Here is a 16,803-nt window from a genome sequence, read left to right as displayed (position 1 = left end):
CAAGGTTAGTGACTTTGGTTCGCTCTGTTTTGTTGATAATTCTGCTGTCCTAAGTCGTTTGAAACAGTTCTCAGCCATGAACAAGCTCAACAAAATTGCTATCAGGGTGAACTATTTATAGTAACTTTGCAGTTTAACCAATGTATCTTTACGAGACATGCTGTTATATGGAGATTCATTCAGGAGATAGCAGAGACCTTGTCAGAGGAAGAGATAGCAGGAGTGAAAGAGATGTTCAAAATGATAGAAACAGACACATAACTTTAGAAGAACTCGAGAAAGGATTAGACAGAGTTAGCCCTAACCTTGAAGATTTAGAAATATTAGGACTAATGCAAGCAGTAAGTCTTAGTTCTCTACTTGCCTTTTGACTATAGGTTATACAAAGCTATCAAATCATTTGGAAACACACATTTTCAGGTGGATATAGATAAGCCTATGGAGAGTTTATAGCAGCAATGGTGCATTTAAATAAAATAGAGAAAGAAGACCATTTGTTCACTGTTTTTCTTACTTTGATAAAGATGGTAGTGGCTATATATACTAGAGATGAGCTCCAGCAAGCTTGTAAGCAATTCGGATTAGCGGATGTTCATTTAGATGACATTTTTTTTCTTGTATTCAAGTTTCTTTGGTCTTTCTAAACTAATTGTTTGATAACGAGTTTATAAAGACTAAATAAAAGAGAATGGATATCAAATAGATGAGATCTTAGTCTGTTCATATTCAACTTTTTGAAATCCATAAACGAAGCTAAGAGATGAGAGCTTTTAGACACATTTTTTACCTTCTTTCAAATAGTTCTGGTATCTAAGAGAAATATTCAACTACAACCAACTAAACCGGATCTCTAAGTTTATTGTTAACAACACACTGATCTCTAAGTTTACCTGCACACATTTTAAAGAAAATTCCACGTTAGCCAAAATCGTTGTCAAGGAGATGGGTTAAAGATCATGCAATGGGGGTAAGATTCAGCCACAAAAAAATAATAATAACAATTAAAAATCAACTTGATCAGCAGATTTACCTTTGGTAAGTTAGTAAAAATAATTACACCAAAAAGAAAGTTAGTAAAATTTATGCTGTAAAAGTTATGGTTTTTACTAAAAGAGATTTTATGCTGTAGTACTTTATTGTAATATAAACGTGAAAGGTTGGATATAAAACCTACATGCATACAGATTACTATGCACTTCAATTGGGTATATATACAAGCCAGTGTGATAGAGAGAGAAAGGGATTACTTTGATCACTGGGCGTTGTTCTTATCTCTGTAGAGTTTCTTGCAACTTCGTTCACCAGCTCTGTGTAATCAAAATGACGAAGGCAGAGCTAAGAAAACAAAAAGCAAAAAAAAAAAATTAAAAACTGTAACATTTGTCAAAAACCATACCGGCATATCTTCACCGGGAACACCTCCACCAGGTGCATCTCTATTGGATCCATCCCCGCTCTTTCCTGAGCCCTTATTATCCCCCTGTTATGATTCCGTAAGACACCAATGGAATGGAATGACTCTTGTGAGTAGAAAAATTCAAAATTAAAAGAAGTTGAAATGGTGGCATATGGGATTTTTTTTATAATTTACCTCCAACTGCATCAGCAGGAGCAGGATTGTTTCACAGCAACCCCATACACATGGAAATGAAAAAGACCAAATCAGTGTCTCGCAATGGCAAGAGCTTTAAAAGCCAAAAGAGTAAACAAAATTTTCTTCACAAGTTTTCGACAAGCAAAGTTTTGATCTTAGTTTTATCTTTCTTGCTTTAAGAAAAATAAAACAGTCTGTAGAAAAGGAGGGGGGTTAAGAAGTTAAAAAATGTGAACTTACCTCCCTGTACCTCGCAAGGTAAACCTTTAAGGGTTCAAGGTAATCCTCAAAACCTAACGTTGCCATTGCCCACAACAAATCCTCACCATTCACAGTTTTTCTTTTCTCTTTCTGGCACTTATCACTTGCCCTGTTTACCAGATAACAGATAAATCCATAGTCTCGCAAATTAGAGATAAAAAAAACACATAACAGTCAAACCAAAACCAACCATTACACAAAACACTAATCAAACATAAGATCAGATAAGGATCCCAAAGGACAGTCTCTGGACCTAAAAGACTTCAGATAGTAGAAGATAGGAGTGACTAGCCAAATCTTATCTACAATAAACGAATACATAATTTCAAATTTTCACAGATTCAAAAGATGAAAGAATCTTGGAACAGGATCAAGAATCAATATCAACACTTTTGTTTGATTAGAGTTCAGATAAAAGAAAAAGTTAAAAGACTTTACTAAAAGCTAAAACTCAGAGAGAGAGAGAGAGATTCATAAAGAAGAAAGAAAGAAACATACTCGCTGGTGATGAAGCTGATGAACTCAGAGACGCATTCCTGAACAGTGTCTTTAGCATCTTTCCCGATCTTCCCGTTTGGAGGCAACGCCTTTTTCATGATCCTGCTTATATTAGCTATTGGAAGGTACCTGTCCTGCTCCCTAACCGAGCCGCCGCCGCCGCCGCTTTCTCCGCCGTCTCCGGCTGGACTCGAAGGCGCATCCGCCATTTTACTCTCTGCAGAGAGAAAGAAATATTCAAAATCGCTACAAATTAGGAAGCAAAAATTGAAGATTTCGGATAGAAACCTTGAAAGCTTAGAATTGGGATTAGTTAAGGGGTTAAGACAATTCGCAGAGACTTGAAGACAGACAGTATTGTGTTTACACAATTGCTGTTCTTGTGGATTTTAACTTCTTTTATTACAAGATTGTTTGTTCACTTAACAGATTAAACCGGTAATAGCATGGTGTGATTAAGAATTTCTTTTTATTTTTTTCTCTCTTTACTATTTAGTTAATGGCTACGGCCTATGGGCAAATAATTTTAAAAGCCCAATTATCATAAACAAAGGCCCAATACTAGCCTGCTCTGCGGTTTGAATAACCGCCTATAAGTTTGTATATAACCACGACTTGTTCCCGCTGACAGAAAAAAAAAAAAGAAAGCGACTCAAGTTGTAGGGGTTTCGAGTTAGACCATGTTTATTGCAGATATCTTGGAAGGGTTTCAAGGCAAAAAGTAGACTGTGGGGTCCACAAAATTGAAGAAACATGAGCTAAAAGTCGCCAAGGAAAAAACGTATGCTGCTGGGTTTGTTCACTGTTCGTGGGCCCCACCGACAGGTGTCGGCCCGCGAATGGTGCATTTTAATTTTTTTTTTTTTTAATCGACCAAAAAAAAAAAAAAAAAAAAAAAAGAAAGAAACCCAAGTGGGTACGAGGGATAAACATGCTCTTACTCGATTAGCCCTCACTAAGTTCTTCGCGATCGATCTTAGGCTCTAGAGTTTTTTACACCTCCTCCGTTCCGCGTTTGGATTTGAAAACCCTAATTAACTAGCCATGTGGAGCAACAACGATGAGATGGACTATGTGCAGCCATGTTTGTCATCTCACAACTTTGGCGAAATATTCACCAATCAACAAATCACATGGTTCGTTGATGATAACGACGCCTTTCACAATATGTTTGAGGGGAATTTAACAACCAACGGTGCGTTTTTTATTCTCTGTCCAAGAAACGGTCAGCTACTCGTCAAGGTTATCCATTCGAGCGTTTGGGCCGGTCAGAAGCGCCTCGACCAGTTTGCCACGTGGAAAACATCTGAAGAGGTTCATGCAATTATACGGTCTGTTCAAATCCAGCCCGGACAAATCATTGTTACTCGTGAAGGAATGTTGGATCCACTCGAGATTCAACTGATTGATTTCCCATACCCCCTTATCAGGGGAAGCGAGCTGCAGCTCCCCTTCCATGCTTTCCTTAAGATTGAGAAAGTTGGTGACGTGGTTTCCAAGGCGACGGAATCACTGATTAAAATTTTCAATATGTATGATGATTGGTTGGAGAGTGTTTCTCCGTATACTGCCTTTACAAGACTCATTCTGATCCTACGTGCGATTCACGTGGATGAAGACAAGGCTAAGATGTTGTTGAAGCCTGACGCGTCTGTTGTCACTGAGCCACGTCACATCTGGCCCTCGCTCACTGGTGAACAATGGATGAAGGTGGAGGTAGCGCTAAGAGATTTAATCGTTTCTGACTACGCAGACAAGAACAACGTGAAGCCGTGAAGGTATGGGATCTGACACAATCGGAGATTAGAGATATTGTTCTAGGAGCTGAAATCACTCCATCCTCGCTTGCTTTTAAATTTGGTTCCTCTCTTTCTATGAATTAAATAGTTAGCTTGCATGCTTTTTTTTTCTGTAGGGTTATATAACAACATACCCAAACTTTGTTTGCTCTACAAGGCACTTCTTGTAGAGTATGATTTATGCAACGTTGAGTGCCTTTGCAACTGCTTTCTTTTTGTCTTTATTTCGAGATCTTGAGTTTTGCTTGGTTACTGGCTGCTGCTATTTTGCTTAGTTTACGATTCAATTTTCAGAGAAGTTCTTGTACTGTGACATCACTTTGTTGTTTTTTTTTTGTAGTAGTTTGGATGTACATGTACTAGAAGATATCTGTCTGATAATTGAGAAGCCGCTGTCTACACGGCATTGATTCTGGAATACTTAACTGCAGAAGTTGTTGAGTTGGCTTGAATCGCCAGCAAAGATCTGAAAAGTGAAGAGAATTCCCCCCGAGACATTTGCAGGATGCAATCAGAGGAGATGAGGAGCTTTGGCATTCTCATCAAAGGAACTATTGCTGGTGGAGGAGTTATCCCCTCACATACAAGTCCCTCGTTTTAACAAGCTCATCAACGACTGAATTTCACTCCCCAAATACCAAGTGATTTTCTAGTTATTGATTTAGTGAGCTGTTGTATGGGCTTCCTCAAAGTGTATATGGGTTAGTTTTTTAACCCCCTTGGTTTCTTGTTTTATACTCATATACTCTTATGATCTTGCTAATGCTCTTATGGCTATGGATGATTGTTATTGTGTTCTTAGTTTTATATACTGCACATACTGTTTCCATGCTCTATTCTAGGTAACTGAACAATTTTAAATCATAGTTTCAAATAATTACATATAACTAGACAAATAGAAAAGAGTTTCCCATACATTAGTCTCAAAGAAAACACACACTAAGTCCTCCTCACAGGTTAAGGAAAATTACATGCTTCATATTACAAGCACACATAGAAACCATCAAAGTTTTTTCGTAAACATTACTTGCAACACATCAGATTTATTAACTGAGTCGTAAGAGATTATGTTTGATAACCTCTGTTAATTGCAGGTTTGAAGGTGTCTTCCATAACTCAAAACCGGTGCAGGTCTACCATGTGGAATAATAGGTTTCACGGTTTCAAATGCCTCCACAAGCTGCAACTTTCTTCTTACTTCTTCCTTACTGAGGAAAGTTTGGTTAACATCACGCTGCAGAGCATAATCAAACAATTGATAATTCTGGTTTTAACTTTTATTACAAGATGTTTGTTCACTTGTGTTTTCAGCTTCTGCCCCAAACAAAATTAAACCGGTAACAGCAAGGTGATTAAGAATTACTTAATGAACATTCTCTCTTTATTTAGATATACTCATTGAACATCTACAGATATAATTAAAAAGAGTTGCTCTAAGAGTAGAAGTTGCTCTGTATTGGAGATTGTAGAAACTAGTGATCAAAGGGAAAAAACAGGAAAGATTGTAGAAACCAATAGGACAAAAATGTAATTTCCAAATACACTAAAAATTGTAACGTTGTGGCTACGGCTTATGGACAAATCATTTATAGCCCGTTTATCATAAGCAAAGGCCCAATAACAGTTAACTAGCCTGTTGTGCCGGTTAATTTGAACAACCGCCTAAGCACACCCACCGCCTCATAGTTTTCTATATAACCACTACCTTCGATCAGAAAAAAAAAAGTACTACTACTCGTTTCCTCTTAAGAAAAAAAAAAAGGAAGCGACTCAACCAAAAATAAATTTTAGGGGTTTTCGTTACTGAATTAGTTTCCACTAAATTCTTCGCCATCTTTACACTTCCGCGACTCCGTTTCGGCGTTTGGATTTGAAAAACCCTAGCCAATGTCCTTAGCCCCTCCTGGTACCGTTGGCTCCATAATGCCGCCGCCGCAACCTTGTAATCCAACTTCTCCTCCTCCTGTCGAAGAGAAGGCCCGTAGATGGACGCAGCTGAACTCGAAGCGATACGGAGATAACAAGAGGAGGTTCGGATTCGTGGAAACGCAGAAGGAGGACATGCCTCCCGAGCACGTCAGGAAGATCGTCAAGGACCACGGCGACATGTCGTCATCCAAGAAGTTTAGCCACGACAAACGCGTATACCTAGGAGCGCTCAAATTCGTCCCCCACGCCGTCTTCAAGCTACTCGAGAACATCCCCATGCCCTGGGAGCAGGTCCGCGACGTGAAGGTTCTGTACCACATCACCGGAGCTATCACCTTCGTGAACGAGATCCCGTTGGTTGTTGAACCTATCTACATGTCTCAGTGGGGAACGATGTGGATCATGATGAGGCGGGAGAAGAGGGACCGCCGCCACTTCAAGAGGATGAGGTTTCCTCCGTTTGACGACGAGGAGCCTCCCCTCGACTACGCTGATAACTTGCTTGACGTGGATCCGTTAGAGCCGATTCGGATGGAGCTCGACGAGGAGGAGGATTCCGCTGTGTACGATTGGTTTTACGACCACAAGCCGTTGGTGAAGACGAGGTTCATCAACGGTCCTAGCTACAGTAGGTGGAACCTCTCGCTTCCGATCATGGCGACGCTTCACAGGCTTGCGGGGCAGTTGCTTTCTGATAATTTGGCTGATCGGAACTACTTTTACTTGTTTGACAAGCAATCTTTCGCCACGGCGAAGGCTCTCAACATGTGCATACCTGGGGGTCCTAGGTTTGAGCCTTTGTACCGAGATATGGAGAGAGGGGAAGAGGATTGGAATGAGTTTAATGACATCACCAAGCTTATCATTCGCTCTCCTTTGAGAACTGAATACAGAGTGGCTTTTCCGCATTTGTATAATAATAGGCCGAGGAAGGTGAAACTAGGAGTGTATCATAGTCCTATGGTTATGTACATAAAGACTGAGGATCCTGATCTTCCTCCGTTTTATTATGATCCGTTGATTCACCCAATAAGCAACGCTAATAAGGAAAGGCTGGAGAGGAAGTTTTCTGATGAGGATGAGGATGAGGATGATTTTACCTTACCTGAGGGAGTTGAACCTTTGCTAAAAGACACACAACTGTACAGTGACACTACATCTGCTGGCATCTCTTTGTTGTTTGCTCCACGGCCTTTCAATATGAGGTCTGGGAGGACACGGCGCTCAGAAGATATCCCACTGGTGTCAGAGTGGTTTAAGGAGCATTGTCCTCAAGCTTATCCGGTTAAAGTTCGTGTTAGTTACCAAAAGCTTTTGAAATGCTATGTGTTGAACGAGGTGCACAGTAGACCACCTAAGTCTCAGAAGAAGAAGCACTTGTTCCGCTCTCTTGCGGCTACAAAGTTTTTCCAAAGTACCGAACTGGACTGGGTTGAAGCGGGTCTGCAAGTCTGCCGGCAAGGGCATAACATGTTGAATCTACTGATTCACCGGAAGGGTTTGAACTATTTGCATCTTGACTACAACTTCAACTTGAAGCCAGTGAAGACTCTGACCACCAAAGAGAGAAAGAAGTCACGGTTCGGGAACGCTTTCCATCTCTGCCGTGAGATCCTCCGGCTTACAAAACTTGTAGTCGACGCAAACGTTCAGTTCCGGCTCGGTAACGTTGATGCCTTCCAGTTAGCTGATGGTCTGCAGTATATTTTCTCCCACGTTGGTCAGTTGACTGGTATGTATCGGTACAAATACAGACTCATGAGGCAGATCAGGATGTGCAAGGATCTAAAGCACTTGATATATTACAGGTTCAACACCGGTCCTGTGGGTAAAGGACCAGGGTGTGGTTTTTGGGCTCCTATGTGGAGGGTCTGGCTGTTTTTCCTACGAGGGATAATCCCTCTTCTTGAGCGATGGTTAGGGAATCTTCTCGGTCGTCAGTTCGAGGGGCGTCTTTCAAAAGCTATTCCCAAAACGGTCACAAAGCAGAGAGTGGAGAGCCATTTTGATTTGGAGCTTCGAGCTGCTGTCATGCACGACGTTCTTGATGCTATGCCAGAAGGTATCAGGAAAAATAAAGCCAAGACGGTATTACAACACCTTAGCGAGGCATGGCGATGCTGGAAAGCTAACATCGCTTGGAAAGTTCCTGGGTTGCCCGTACCAGTTGAGAATATGGTCCTCCGTTACGTCAAATCTAAGGCTGATTGGTGGACAAACGTTGCTCACTACAACCGTGAGCGTATCCGAAGAGGAGCGACCGTTGATAAGACGGTTTGTAAGAAAAACCTCGGAAGGTTAACTCGTCTTTGGTTGAAGGCAGAACAGGAAAGGCAGCATAATTACTTGAAAGATGGTCCGTACGTTACTCCAGAAGAGGCGGTGTCGATTCATAGGACGACTTTTCATTGGCTGGAGTCAAGGAGGTTTTCTCCGATTCCATTCCCTCCGTTGTCATACAAACACGACACGAAGCTGCTCATCTTGGCTCTTGAGAGACTAAAGGAATCATACGGTGGTGATGTGAGGTTGAATCAGCAGCAGCGAGAGGAGCTTGGTCTGATTGAACAAGCTTACGACAATCCGCACGAAGCTCTGTCACGAATCAAACGTCTTCTTCTCACGCAGCGTAACATGAAAGAGGTTGGCATACAGTTTATGGATCTGTACAGCTACTTGATACCGGTTTACGCAATAGATCCTCTAGAGAAAATTACAGATGCGTATCTTGATCAATACTTGTGGTACGAAGGTGATAAGCGTCAGTTGTTTCCGAATTGGATCAAGCCAGCAGACTCAGAGCCGCCACCGCTTCTGGTTTACAAGTGGTGTCAAGGTATCAATAATTTGCAAGGGATTTGGGACACAGGTGATGGGCAGTGTGTGGTGTTGCTCCAGACGAAGTTTGAAAAGTTCTTTGAGAAGATCGATTTGACTATGTTGAACAGGCTTCTCCGTTTGATTCTTGATCACAATCTTGCAGATTATATGTGTGCCAAGAATAACGTGCTTCTGGCTTACAAGGATATAAATCATACTAACTCGTACGGTCTGATCAGGGGACTTCAGTTTGCATCGTTTATTGTTCAGTTCTATGGACTGTCGCTTGATCTTTTGCTTCTTGGTTTGACTCGAGCGAGTGAGATTGCTGGACCACCGCAGAGGCCTAACGAGTTTATGACGTTTTGGGATACAAAAGTGGAGACACGTCATCCCATAAGGCTGTATTCTCGGTATATAGACAGAGTTCATATCATGTTTAAATTTACACATGAAGAGGCTCGTGATCTTATTCAGCGCTATCTTACGGAGCATCCCGATCCCAACAATGAAAACATGGTGGGATACAACAACAAGAAGTGCTGGCCAAGAGATGCGAGGATGAGGCTGATGAAACATGATGTCAATCTCGGTAGAAGTGTGTTCTGGGACATGAAGAACCGTATGCCTCGGAGCATCACAAGTTTCGAGTGGGAGAATGGCTTCGTCTCTGTCTACAGCAAGGATAATCCTAACCTTCTCTTCAGCATGTGTGGATTTGAAGTTCGCATACTTCCTAAAATCAGGACGACGACGACGCAAAGCAATGCTAAAGATGGTGTCTGGAATCTTCAAAACGAACAGACAAAGGAGAGGACTGCAGCTGCTTTTCTCCGGGTTGATGATGAACACATGAAGGTGTTTGAGAATCGTGTGAGGCAGATTCTCATGTCGTCGGGATCAACAACCTTTACCAAGATCGTCAACAAGTGGAACACGGCTCTGATTGGACTCATGACTTACTTTCGTGAAGCAACAGTGCACACGCAAGAGCTTTTGGATCTACTGGTCAAGTGTGAGAATAAAATCCAAACAAGAGTTAAGATAGGTCTGAACTCAAAGATGCCGACTCGGTTTCCTCCGGTTATCTTCTACGCTCCAAAGGAGCTTGGCGGTCTGGGAATGTTGTCAATGGGTCATATTTTAATCCCGCAAAGCGACCTTAAGCACAGCAAGCAGACAGACGTTGGTGTAACCCACTTTAGGAGCGGGATGAGCCACGAGGAAGATCAGCTTATACCAAATCTTTACCGTTACATACAGCCATGGGAAAGCGAGTTTATCGATTCGCAGCGTGTGTGGGCAGAGTATGCTTTAAAGAGACAAGAAGCACAGGCTCAAAACAGGCGTCTTACACTGGAGGATCTTGAAGACTCTTGGGACAGAGGAATTCCACGTATAAATACTCTGTTCCAGAAGGATAGGCACACGCTAGCGTATGATAAAGGCTGGAGGGTTCGGACCGAGTTCAAGCAGTACCAGATCCTTAAACAAAACCCCTTCTGGTGGACACACCAGAGGCACGATGGGAAGCTATGGAACTTGAACAATTACCGAACCGATGTTATACAAGCTCTTGGTGGCGTGGAAGGTATTCTCGAGCATACCTTATTCAAGGGAACGTACTTCCCAACGTGGGAGGGTCTTTTCTGGGAGAAGGCGTCTGGTTTCGAGGAGTCGATGAAGTACAAGAAGCTGACGAACGCGCAGAGGTCTGGTCTGAACCAGATTCCTAACAGAAGATTCACGCTCTGGTGGTCGCCGACGATTAACCGTGCGAATGTTTACTTGGGGTTCCAGGTGCAGTTGGATCTGACGGGAGTATTCATGCATGGGAAGATTCCTACGCTTAAGATATCTCTGATTCAGATATTCCGTGCTCATCTGTGGCAAAAGATACACGAGAGTGTTGTGATGGATCTTTGCCAAGTGCTGGACCAAGAGCTGGACGCATTGGAGATAGAAACTGTGCAGAAGGAGACCATACATCCAAGGAAGAGTTATAAGATGAACAGCTCTTGCGCTGATGTTCTTCTGTTCGCTTCCCATAAATGGCCGATGTCGAAACCTAGTCTCCTTGCTGAGTCTAAAGATATGTTCGATCAGAAAGCGAGTAACAAGTACTGGATAGATGTACAGCTTCGATGGGGAGATTATGACTCTCATGATATTGAGCGTTACACCAGAGCCAAGTTTATGGATTATACATCGGATAGCATGTCTATCTATCCGTCTCCAACCGGTGTAGTGATTGGGATTGATCTAGCGTACAACTTGCACTCTGCGTTTGGTAATTGGTTCCCCGGGTCGAAGCCTCTTCTTACTCGAGCGATGGACAAGATTATGAAGTCGAATCCGGCTCTACACGCGTTGAGGGATAGGATAAAGAAAGGTCTGCAGTTATACTCGTCCACTCCTACGGAACCGTATCTGTCATCTCAAAACTATGGTGAAGTATTCAACAATCAGATTAAATGGTTTGTTGATGATACTAATGTGTACCGTGTCACGATTCACAAGACGTTTGAGGGGAACTTAACAACTAAGCCGATCAACGGTGCGGTTTTTATTTTCAATCCGAGGACTGGACAGATGTTCTTGAAAGTTATCCATACGAGCGTCTGGGCAGGTCAGAAGCGTCTCAGCCAGCTGGCGAAATGGAAAACAGCTGAAGAGGTTGCTGCGCTTGTGAAGTCTCTCCCCGTCGAAGAACAGCCGAACCAGATCATTGTTACACGTAAAGGAATGATGGATCCTCTGGAGGTTCACTTGCTGGATTTCCCCAACGTTGTTATCAAGGGAAGCGAGCTGCAGCTTCCATTCCAGGCCTGTCTCAAGATTGAGAAGTTTGGTGATATGATTTTGAAGGCGACGGAGCCGCAGATGGTTTTGTTCAACATCTATGATGATTGGTTGACGAGCGTTTCTTCGTATACCGCCTTCTCGAGACTCGTTCTGATACTCCGCGCGCTTCATGTGAATAACGAGAAGACTAAGATGTTGTTGAAGCCAGACAAGTCTGTTGTCACTGAGCCGCATCATATCTGGCCATCGCTCACTGATGAACAATGGATTAAAGTGGAGGGAGCACTAAAGGATGTTATCATTAATGACTACGCGAAGAAGAACAACGTGAACACGTCTGCTCTGACGCAATCGGAGATGAGAGATATTATTCTAGGAGCTGAGATCACTCCACCTTCTCAACAGAGGCAACAGATTGCTGAGATTGAGAAACAGGCCAAGGAAGTCAGCCACCAGTCAGTCACAACCAGAACGACAAATGTTCATGGTGAAGAGCTCATTGTCTCCACCATTAGCCCCTACGAGCAAGCTGCGTTTAGTTCCAAGACGGATTGGCGTGTGCGTGCAATTTCAGCTACCAACCTCTACCTCAGAGTCAACCACATCTACGTGAACTCGGATGAGATAAAGGAATCAGGATACACGTACATCATGCCAAAGAACCTCCTGAAGAAGTTCATATGCATAGCGGATCTTCGTACCCAAATCGCTGGATACTTGTACGGTATCAGTGCCCCGGATAATCCTCAAGTGAAGGAGATCCGTTGCATTGTGATGGTGCCGCAGCGGGGAAGCTCCCACTCTGTTCTCTTACCGTCATCTCTTCCTGAGCAGAATGATTTATTAAACGATCTCGAGCCCTTGGGATGGTTGCACACACAGCCTAACGAGCTCCCACAGCTCTCGCCGCAGGATGTTATCTCTCATTCCCGGATTCTGGAGCAGAACAAGCAGTGTGATGGAGAAAAATGCATCGTCATGACGTGTAGTTTCACTCCGGGTTCGTGCTCTTTGACGGCTTATAAGTTGACGCAAAGTGGATACGAATGGGGACGTCTCAACAAGGATAAAGGCAGCAGCGGCGATCCTCGCGGTTACGTTCCCACACATTATGAGAAGGTGCAGATGCTGTTGAGTGACCGTTTCTTTGGGTTCTTCATGGTTCCTGAGAACGGATCTTGGAACTACAATTTTATGGGAGCTAAGCACGCGGTGGATATGAAGTACGGCGTCAAACTTGGAAACCCAAAGGAGTACTTTGACGTGGAGCATCGACCCACTCATTTTCTGGAGTTCAGCAACATGGAGAATGTTGACATGGTCGAGGGAGATCGAGAGGACATCTTTGGTTGACTTTATTTCTCTGTAATGCACTTCTTGTTGACTTGTAGTTGCGTATGAAGAATATCTGTGCTTACTACTATCTTATGATTTAATGCAATGTTGAGAGCTCCTTTATGCAACTGCTTTGTTTTTGTCTTCATTTTGAGATCTTGAGTTTTGCTTCCTTGCTGGCTTCTGGTATTTGCTTAGTTTAAGATTCAATTTTTCAGAGAAATTCTTGTACTGAGAGACATCACTTTGTTTTTTTTTTTGGAGTATTACATATTTGTAGTATTTTGGATGTAAATGTACTTGAAGATATATGTCTGATAATCGAGAAGCTTTGTCTTTTTTTTTTTCTTGCCCCAAGTTATATGCTGGTTTTGTTTTCTTTAGTGTCGTCTCAAGGCAAGAGTTCCAGCACATGGGAGAGTTGGTGCCACTAGGGGTGGGCACTTTACCCGATATCCGAAGTGGCACCCGAACCCGATCCGAAAAACCCGAACCGAAATCCGAACCGAAGTAGCAAAATACCCGAATGGATATTAAGTTAGGAGAGATTGGATATCCGAACCCGAACGGGTAATACCCGAACCCGAATGGATATCCGAATATAACCGAACATATGTATATTTACCTTTAATTTTCTAGTTTACATCTCTCATTTTATTTAAAATATTTAAATTGATGTTACACATACTTTAAGATCATATAGTATATATATAATTATGAAGAAAATAATTTGATATTCATTGAAAATGCATGTCAAATTTTTTATTTCATGTATTAACAAAAGTTACATCCAAAGTTTAAAAACAATAGCCAAATTAATATTTTTATTTTTGAAATGTTATATCCAAATCTATTAAGCACTCAATCTATAAAAAAATAGAAAAATCAGTTAAGTGAAATCTATATTTTTAAATACAAGAAACTTTAAAAAATTGAAAATTTTATTTTTATTTCTTCTAAAATGTAAATATCCGAACCCGATCCAAAATAACCGAACCCGAACTAAAAATACCCGAACCCGACCCGAAGTACAGAAATACCCGAACGGGTTTTATATCCCTATACCGAAATACCCGAAAATCCGAAATACCCGATCCGAACCCGAACGGGTACCCGAACGCCCACCCCTAGGTGCCACTGCTGCTGTCTATTACACAACATCGATTCTAGGATACTTAATTGCAGTGGAGGTGCCAATGTCATCCCTCACATCCACAAGTCCCTCGTCAAGAAGATCACCAACGATTAAGTTTCAGTCCTACCAGTCCTAAGTCTAGATCTATGTGCTTTGCTAGTTATAATAGCTTATAATGTTTGTGTTTAGGAGTAGACGTGTTAGCTTATTGATTTAGTATAGCATGAGCTCTTCGTTTTACATACTATAGCGCGGTCTAATCTTAGGTAATAGAACAACCAAACTCCTCGGTTAGAGGCTGAAAACAACAGTTAATGTCTTATAACAACCAACAACAACATTTGATTGAAGCATTGTTTACATATAACTAGACAAATACATAAGATTGTCCCATACATTAGTCTCAAAGCAAACACGCACTCAGTCCTCCTCACAGATTAAGGAAGAATCATATCATTCATACTACAACCACAAATAGAAACCATGAAAGTTTTTTCATAACCATAACTTGCAACAACACATCAGATTTATTAGTTGAGTTTGTAAGAGATTCAGTTGATAACCTCTGTTAATTGCAGGTCTGAAGGTGTCTTCCATAACTTCTACCATGTGGCATAACAGGTTTCACAGTCTCAAAGGCCTCCACAAGCAGAGCAACTTTCTTCTTCCTTGCTGATGAAAGTTTGGTAACAGCACGCTGCAGAGCATAATCAAACATCCAATCCTCTGAGTTTCTCCTCTCATCTATGTCCTGATGCTTGAGGTCAACCTTTTCAGCATCCGCATCTGGGACAAGTGGAAGGTAATTGGGTTCTCTTGGGTTGAAATCCTTCAAATCCTCTGTCTCTGCCACAGGCTTCTTGCCTTTGGTGATGGTCCAAGAAATGGTGGCGTCTGACTCTTCTTGGTTGCATGGCTTTTGTTTACGCTTATATGGAACCTTTGTGGTTTCTTCAGTTTGGTCTTGAAGCTCCGCTTTGTGATCTTCAGCTTTATTATCCTTTAGTGTCTCTTCACCAGCATCAATAACTTCTGAGTTCTCTTGGATCTCTTTCACTGATTCATCTAATAGAGTCTCCTCCAAGTCATGATCACCTTCTAAAAACCTCACCATCTCTTCACTATCAGATTCATCATTGACCTCACTAAAAGTGTCTTTCACCGAGTCATTAACTAGACTCTCCTCCAAATCAGACTGTCCTGATTCAGCTTCTGAAGTCTTCACCATCTCTGCCTTTTCAGAGTAGTAATCATCAGCCTCATAAGTCTCTTGCATCTCTTTCACAGATTCAGCTACAAAAGTCTCCTCCATATCAGATTCTGACAACTTCACCATCTCTTTAGTATCAAAGTAATCATCAGAATCGGTTTCAGAACGAGGTGCTCCTTCAGAGAGGGCTTCTGAGATTTGAGTACCAACCTCAACCTCATACTCTTTCTTCTCCTCTACATACATCTCCACAACATCTTCCTTACAAGCTTTCTTCTGAGACTTCAAGCTCCTTCTCCTCGACGATATAAAGCTTTTCAGAGGAGGATACTGCTTGTGGAGATGTCCGTTGAGTGAACAGTACGTGTAAGGACAGACTTTCAAAACAGAGGTTCCACTAACCGCTTCATCATCATGAAGCATCAGATAGTCTGGAAACTTGGAGTCTTTCAAAGTCGAAGAACAAGTAGCTCTCTGTGAGCATCTCTTGAAACTCGGAGCCTTTGTCAAACCCCTAACCATCCTCGAACTCGGCTTGTTGTTAACTCCATGACGAGAATCATGTTTTGAACCGATTTGGTTCTTCTGAATCCTTGTAAGATTATTAAGTCTACTCTTGTTCAACTTCCTTGCCTCAGAGCTAGAGGTTCCTTTCATGTAGTTAGGAGACATACCTGTCCCTTTAGCAACAACGAGATCGTGTTTCTTCGGTGTTGACTGTGGCGTACCTGATTGAGAAGCAGGACTGTCTATAACCTTCCTCTTAGGTTTGGTTCGCTTCTTCATGGTCATCATCTCAGGTCCAAGGCTCTTGAGATGTTCTTGACCAAACCGAGTTTCAGGCTGGAGATTGTTATAAGACTCGGTTGCTTGACAAGTCTTCCTCTGAACCATCTTCTCAAAGAGTCTTTGCTTTGCCTGAAGACAAAGCTATTGTTTGTTTAGATCACAAGAAGAAATAAAAACGTAAGATTCTCTTTTGTTTTTTCAATGGTAGTAGGCTAAAGATACGTATGCGGTTTTGTCTTAGTGCCTTTATAACTTTACGTGAATTTTGTTCAGACTTGAATTTTGAATAATACTTTGTGATTTGGACAAGCACTGATAAAGATATTGATTTTGGTCGGTCCGGTTTCTCTTTTTATTATTGGTAGGAGGAGCCAACCTCTCCATGTAACACGAGCAAGATAATGCGCATTATGTTCTTTTGTCCTCTCCCAAATTAATTTTTTTTTTGGCTCCTCTGACCCCACAAATTAACGAAGAGGGCTATCATATTATATAGTTTTAAATGTTTGATTTATATCTGAAAAAATATAAACAAGTTTGGTATCTGCATATATCAATAATCAGAACCATACCAAAAGCATTTCGTTATGGGAGAACCGACGATTTTTTTTTTTGGTTTTAGTCCACT

The 16,803-nt window shown here is 41.8% G+C and overlaps 3 protein-coding genes across 3 annotated transcripts; 1 reads left to right on the top strand and 2 right to left on the bottom strand.

Annotated features, from left to right (window-relative positions):
- Positions 1-679: 679 nt before the first annotated feature.
- Positions 680-2,786, bottom strand: LOC108812985 (nuclear transcription factor Y subunit B-1). Its single transcript, XM_056987697.1, has 6 exons — positions 2,642-2,786; positions 2,354-2,570; positions 1,592-1,964; positions 1,397-1,480; positions 1,248-1,307; positions 680-890 (listed from the first exon to the last, which is right to left on the bottom strand). Exons 2-3 carry the CDS (start codon positions 2,560-2,562, stop codon positions 1,808-1,810), a joined length of 366 nt encoding a protein of 121 aa, XP_056843677.1. The 5' UTR covers positions 2,563-2,570; positions 2,642-2,786; the 3' UTR covers positions 680-890; positions 1,248-1,307; positions 1,397-1,480; positions 1,592-1,807.
- Positions 2,787-5,884: 3,098 nt separating this feature from the next.
- LOC108812984 (pre-mRNA-processing-splicing factor 8A-like) lies at positions 5,885-13,380 on the top strand. The gene has a single exon (XM_018585396.2). The coding sequence runs from the start codon at positions 6,040-6,042 to the stop codon at positions 13,057-13,059; it is 7,020 nt and encodes a 2,339-aa protein (XP_018440898.2). The 5' UTR covers positions 5,885-6,039; the 3' UTR covers positions 13,060-13,380.
- A 1,087-nt stretch (positions 13,381-14,467) lies between these two features.
- On the bottom strand, positions 14,468-16,413 carry LOC108813557 (calmodulin binding protein PICBP). The gene is made up of 2 exons (XM_018586141.2): positions 14,740-16,413; positions 14,468-14,638 (listed from the first exon to the last, which is right to left on the bottom strand). Exon 1 carries the CDS (start codon positions 16,278-16,280, stop codon positions 14,745-14,747), a length of 1,536 nt encoding a protein of 511 aa, XP_018441643.1. The 5' UTR covers positions 16,281-16,413; the 3' UTR covers positions 14,468-14,638; positions 14,740-14,744.
- Between the last annotated feature and the right edge of the window lie 390 nt (positions 16,414-16,803).

Source organism: Raphanus sativus, chromosome 6 (genome assembly GCF_000801105.2).
Source record: "Raphanus sativus cultivar WK10039 chromosome 6, ASM80110v3, whole genome shotgun sequence".
Lineage (NCBI taxonomy): Eukaryota > Viridiplantae > Streptophyta > Magnoliopsida > Brassicales > Brassicaceae > Raphanus > Raphanus sativus.
This window is presented reverse-complemented; position numbering and strand designations above follow the sequence as displayed.

What these genes read in the sequence shown, in the direction of transcription:
- LOC108812985 (XM_056987697.1), bottom strand. Translation starts at nt 2,562, where the DNA reads ATGGCGGATGCGCCTTCGAGTCCAGCCGGAGACGGCGGAGAAAGCGGC. An exon ending in ATCAGCTTCATCACCAGCGA is followed by an intron (nt 1,965 to 2,353) that starts GTATGTTTCTTT and finishes TCTGGTAAACAG; the next exon opens with GGCAAGTGATAAGTGCCAGA.
- LOC108812984 (XM_018585396.2), top strand. Translation starts at nt 6,040, where the DNA reads ATGTCCTTAGCCCCTCCTGGTACCGTTGGCTCCATAATGCCGCCGCCG.
- LOC108813557 (XM_018586141.2), bottom strand. Translation starts at nt 16,280, where the DNA reads ATGGTTCAGAGGAAGACTTGTCAAGCAACCGAGTCTTATAACAATCTC.